The sequence below is a fragment of the Henckelia pumila genome, chromosome 1, assembly GCF_033568475.1.
Source record: "Henckelia pumila isolate YLH828 chromosome 1, ASM3356847v2, whole genome shotgun sequence".
NCBI lineage: Eukaryota > Viridiplantae > Streptophyta > Magnoliopsida > Lamiales > Gesneriaceae > Henckelia > Henckelia pumila.
In genome coordinates this window covers 163,779,931-163,785,933 of record NC_133120.1, presented here as the reverse complement: position 1 = coordinate 163,785,933, position 6,003 = coordinate 163,779,931, and the positions used below count along the sequence as shown (strand labels likewise).

Below are 6,003 nucleotides of genomic sequence, written 5' to 3'. Positions count from 1 at the left end.
ATAATCATTATTTTGTTTAATATTAAGCTAATTACATGTTTAAGAGTGCTATTTAGTAGGTGATCTATATTATGCTAGTTCAATATATAGTTTGTTTAGCTTCTTCTGGATCAATAACGCTACTTTTTGTATCATTTGTTGGATTGGAACTCGTGAGTTTCTTGCATGTGAAACTTGAATCAGGAAGAATTAGGGATAGCTCATTTAATGAAATGACCCGAATCATTTATTGCAAAACTTGATCGACATTATATAAAACACCAGGTTTTAGGTGTATTATCCATGGGTAGGTTCGAAATTTCCGTTTTGGTTACTTCGACCCTACCCATGGGATAATACCTCATGGGTGGTGTGGAAGTATTTGATTAGTCCAATCATGTGAGACACACATAAATCATATGAGGCCCACATAATTTAAACCAATCACAACACTCCACACCACCCATGGGATAATACCCCATGGGGTAGGTTCGAAATTTCGCTTTTAGGTTCTGATCACAATAAATGTGAACTAGCCTAAACGTAGACTGATGATATTAGGTACATATCATGACTTCCTTGTGAATGTTCAGTTCTTCTAAACTCATTTACACGATTGGCCAACCTTATCTCCTTTTGGACACCTTCCATTTTTAGAGCAAAAGTCCATGCCATACTGAACTATCTGCCTAAACGTATACGTAAAATCAATTAACAGATATATGGTACTGTTATGACCAAAACTAGCTAGCAAACATAAAAATACGAGTCAAAATATAAAATTCAATTATTTTACTATTTGTTAGAGATTAATAACATCCTAGATATGCTTGGTATATATGGAGCCCATGAGTATATTTAAAATCAAAGGTGACGTGCTATAAAAAAATTAAGTCGGATGACTTGTTAAACTTAACACCTCATGCAGACACCACACGTGTATAATTAATGTGCAATTTGTTACCAAAAGCCTAATTAATTTGCTTCCGTAAAAACAAGAAACTCCTGAACGAAACACAATTCTAAAACACTACGCACATGGATCGATGATGCCACCAGAAAAGAACACATTCAATATATAATACATCAACAGTAGTACTCGAAACTACAACATAAGCCAGAACAAAGTCCAGACTCTTGAGTTACGTACAGAGCAAAAGGTTAATTCCCATTAATGGAGTCAAAAAGTGGAAGTAAACTCAGCATCCTTGTGTTTCCATGGATTGCACATGGCCATGTATTCCCATATCTTCAACTATCCAAGAATTTGTCGACCAAGAACTTCCACATATACTTCTGTTCTACAGCCATCAACCTGGATTCGATCAAAAATTCGCTTCAAGAACAAAATTCAATCCAACTAGTTGAACTCCAATTACCATCATTCCCTGATCTTCCTCCGCACTTCCATACAACTAAATACGTCCCTCCAAATCTCATGCAAAGGCTTTTTGATGCCTTCCAAGTGTCTAGCTCCAGCTTCACTGATATCATCACCAATCTGAAGCCAGATTTGCTGATTTACGATGCTTTTCAACCGTGGGCTGCCAACATTGCCACATCTATAAACATTCCTGCAGTCCATTTTGCCACCACGGGGGCTGCTTCATATTCATTTGTTTATCATAAGTTTACAGGAAAAGATTCAAATTTCCCTTATCCGGCAATTTACCTTAAAGACAACGAATTGAAGGCGTTGCGGGCTGTAATGGGTCAGCTAATTAAAAGAGATGAGGATTCCAAAGGTATATCATTTGCCCACTTTCAACTATCTGATGACATTGTTTTGATGAAGACATGCGGGGGAATCGAAGGGAAGTATGTCGATTATTTGTCTGTTCTGTGCAAGAAAAACGTGCTGCCTGTTGGTCCACTTATTGCACAATCCAACGATGAAGAAAATGCTGCAGAGATTGTGGAATGGCTGAGTAAGAAACCACAGTTTTCAACTGTGTTCATTTCTTTTGGCAGTGAGAACTACTTGTCTAAAGATCAAATGAAGGGGATAGCAAAAGGGTTGGAGCTTTGTGATGTTAACTTCATATGGGTCGTAAGATCTCCTGTTGGCGAAACGATTAACGTTAACGAGGTAACGCCGAAGGGGTTTCTTCACAAAGTTAAATAAAGGGGTATTATTGTGAAGGGATGGGCACCACAAGCTAAAATCTTGGCACACAAAAGCGTAGGTGCTTTTATGAGTCACTGTGGGATGAGTTCTGTCATCGAAAGTCTTTATTTCGGCGTACAGTTATAGCGGTACCGTTGAAACTCGACCAGCCTTTGAATGCTAGGTTTTTGGTAGAGGCTGGTGCTGGTGTGGAGGTTGCAAGAGATGATCAGGATGGAAATATAAGTAGAGATGAGGTTGCGAATGCGATAAATAAGGTTATTGTAGAGAAACGTGGTGAAAAGTTAAGGCTTATGGCGAAGGAATTGAGTGAGAAGATGAAAAATGAAGAAGAAGAGGCCATGAATGAAGCAGCTGAGCAGCTGTTGCGGGTTTGCATGAACTATAAGCAACAGACTTGAGGATGCTATTGCATAAGATATGTTCGTTGATGAATGATCATATTTTGTGTATAATTTATTCCCATAATTTCTTGGACACATGGTACATAATTCAGGTAACCAATGTTTGTTTCGATCGAGGAGCTAGCATTTGTAATAATACAATGAATTATAGACAGCAATATCTTTACATGTATTCATAGAAAAACTTGGAGTTTGGAGTACTGATGGATTCTTCTACATTTGAGAAGTGCATTCTTCCATGTTTAGTAAGTATTATGGTAATTAGATCAATTTATATCGAGTGACGTTACTCCGTGCGTTATGACCAAAAAATGTCTTGCCTCCAAGGATATTGGGGAAAATAATTTTTTTTTTTTTTTTTGCATGTAACTTATTTATTAATTTTTCAAAGTTTGAGATTGATACACTAATTTTTTATTTTTGACTATTTTGGTTCAATTGCTGATGTAACACCGAAAAATGATGACATGATTCCAGAAGATGCTGACATGTACGTCATGAAACTGTCACGTTAGCAATTTAACCAAAATATCCAAAAATTAAAAGTTAATGTACTAAAGCCAAATGTTAAAAATTTAATGAACCAAAACAAAAAAATAAACAAGATAATGAAAAAAAAACCATCTTCCCATAAATATGACATAAAAGAATTATCCATTTTAACTTTAAGTTCATCCACAATTGAGTCACTAAACATAAAGTACGGAGAAAATATATGTCTAGAACTCTAGATGATGGGCACTCGTAAAAATTGGAAATTCGAAGCTACAAAAGTGGTATTACCCCCTCTGCAAACCTAGACTCATAGTCGATTTTTTTTCCCAAAATTAAAAATGAAATTTCTACCAAAAAATGATATATTACAAATGATTAAAATAATAAATCACGTTGATCAAGTACTTAAAAAAACGTTTTTATAAAAATATTTTTAATTTTTTTTAATAAAATATTTTAAATTTTTTTAAAAAACAAATATATATTTGGAAATACTGCAATTTTGGTCATTATTGTTTGTCACTTTGCGATTTAGGTCCTCTATGTTTTCATATTTTAGTTTTAGTACTGCATGTTCTAAATTTTGGCAATTTCAGTCTTTTTTTTTCGAAAATGCTTATGTGACACTTTACACGTTAGCTCCACATCAGCACTGTATTGATGCCGTATAAAAGAGACTAAAATTGTAAAAAAAAAAAAAAAATGATCTGCCACCGTTCCATTGCTTTTCGGATAGACACCCGAAAGGCAGCATCGACTCTTCCGCTTCATTCAGGGTGTCATTTTTGACAATTTCTACCTCGAAACCTCCAAATGTCAGTGGAGTCAAATGCCTAAATTTGCAGGCGACAAAACCCACTCTCCTGACAAACACACACAATTTTTAAATCCTACATTTGTAAACTATTGAATCCCATGATGCCACCAAAGAACTCATTCAATCCAAACAAAAGAGACCCTCCAATATCTTTCTTTCTCAAAACTTAGAACCACACCATAAACCATAACAAATTCTAAACTCGGAATCACACAGCAAAAAGGATCCCATATACCATAACAAATTCTAAACTCGGAATCACACAGCAAAAAGGATCCCATATATCCATGGAGGCAAGAAATGAAATTAAACCCAGTATTCTTGTGTTTCCATGGATTGCATATGGCCACATATTCCCCTATCTCGAACTATCCAAGAATCTGTCCAACAAGAACTTCCACATATACTTCTGTTCTACACCAATCAATCTTGATTCAGTCAAAAATTCACTTCATGAACAACAATCTGATTCAATCCAACTAGTTGAACTCCAACTACCATCATTCCATGATCTTCCTCCGAATCTCCACACGACGAAAAACGTGCCCCCGAATCTCATGCCAAGGCTTTTTAAGGCCTTCCAAATGTCTATCTCCAGCTTCACTGATATCATCACCGATTTGAAGCCGGATTTGCTGATATACGATGTCTTTCAACCGTGGGCTGCGAAAATCGCCTCATCGATGAACATTCCTGCGGTCCATTTCGCCACCACGGGAGCTGCAGCATACTCATTTGGTTATCACGGGTTCATACATAAAGATTCAACGTTCCCGTATCCAGCAATCTACTTTACGGACTGCGAAAGGAAGGCATTAGAAGCTGAGATAGGTCGAATAAAAATAAAGGAAGATGACAAAGATGGATCATTTGGCCACTTCAAACTATCTGATGGAATTATTTTGATGAAGACATGCAGGGGAATTGAAGGGAAGTACGTGGATTATTTGTCTTTTTTGTGCAAGAAAAACGTGGTACCTGTTGGTCCACTCATCACACAATCTACCAATGAAGAAAATGGTTCGGAGATTGTGGATTGGCTAAGTAAGAAACCCCTGTTTTCGACTGTGTACATTTCTTTTGGCAGTGAAAACTACTTGTCTAAAGATCAAATGGAGGAGATAGCAAAAGGGTTGGAGCTTTGTAACGTTAACTTCATATGGGTCGTAAGATCTCCTGTCGGAAAGAAGATTAACACTAATGAGGTAATGCCAAAGGGGTTTCTTGATAGGGTTGAAGAAAGGGGAGTTATCGTGCAGGGATGGGCACCACAAGCTAAAATCTTGGCACACAAAAGCGTTGGTGCTTTTGTGAGTCATTGTGGGATGAGTTCTGTGATGGAAAGCTTTTATTTCGGTGTGCCAGTTATAGCGGTACCTTTGAAGCTCGACCAGCCTTTGAATGCTAGGCTTGTGGTAGAGGCTGGTGTTGGTGTTGAGGTGGAAAGAGATGAGGATGGAAATTTCGGGAGAGACGAGTTTGCGAACGCCATAAATAAGGTTATTGTTGAGACGAGTGGCGAAAAGTTGAGGTTTAGGGCTGTGGAATTGAGTGAGAGGATGAAAAATGAAGAAGACGAGGCCATGAATGAAGCAGTAGAGCAGTTGTTCCAGCTTTGCAAGAAGTGTTAAGCAACAGAGTTGATGATATTATATATAGGTTATATTTTGTTTGGCGGAGTGAGTAACAAAATAATCGATTGTGGATGATGGAATACTCTCATTAAGTTGTGCTTAGATGGGATACAAAGATTTCCCAGGATTTTAAATTAATGAATTTGAAAATCAATTATTTGAATCTTCTTTTTATTAAATTTTTTGTAGGGGTGATAATTTTCTCTGAACCCGATGGATAATCTCATACCCGACCCGAATGAAAGAGAGTATGAAGACATTTTTTGAACTCGAATAAATAAATAGATAAATAAGTATGTGGGGATCTCGTATATGGATATGGAGAAGGATGCACTAACATCCTACACATATCCACACGAGATCTGATTAAATATAAAATAAATATATATTTATTTATTTATTTGCATATTAATTTATATTAAAAAAATGCTAATTTAATTTGTTTTTTGTTGAATTATGTTAGTAGGGGTTTAGTACATGCTGCCCTCAGGGTACTACCCTGCGGGTGATGTGTAACCTCATAATTGGTCAAAATTGGTGGGTTCC

General features: G+C 36.6%; 1 protein-coding gene and 1 pseudogene across 1 annotated transcript; both read left to right on the top strand.

Annotated features, from left to right (window-relative positions):
* The first annotated feature begins 1,010 nt into the window (after window positions 1-1,010).
* LOC140875882 (mogroside IIIx synthase-like) lies at window positions 1,011-2,837 on the top strand (annotated as a pseudogene).
* A 1,219-nt stretch (window positions 2,838-4,056) lies between these two features.
* On the top strand, window positions 4,057-5,523 carry LOC140876112 (mogroside IIIx synthase-like). The gene has a single exon (XM_073279981.1). It carries the CDS (start codon window positions 4,111-4,113, stop codon window positions 5,452-5,454), a length of 1,344 nt encoding a protein of 447 aa, XP_073136082.1. The 5' UTR covers window positions 4,057-4,110; the 3' UTR covers window positions 5,455-5,523.
* Window positions 5,524-6,003: the final 480 nt, after the last annotated feature.

Bases quoted from the DNA above. Each gene is read 5' to 3' on its own strand.
- LOC140876112 (XM_073279981.1), top strand. From the start codon at position 4,111: ATGGAGGCAAGAAATGAAATTAAACCCAGTATTCTTGTGTTTCCATGG.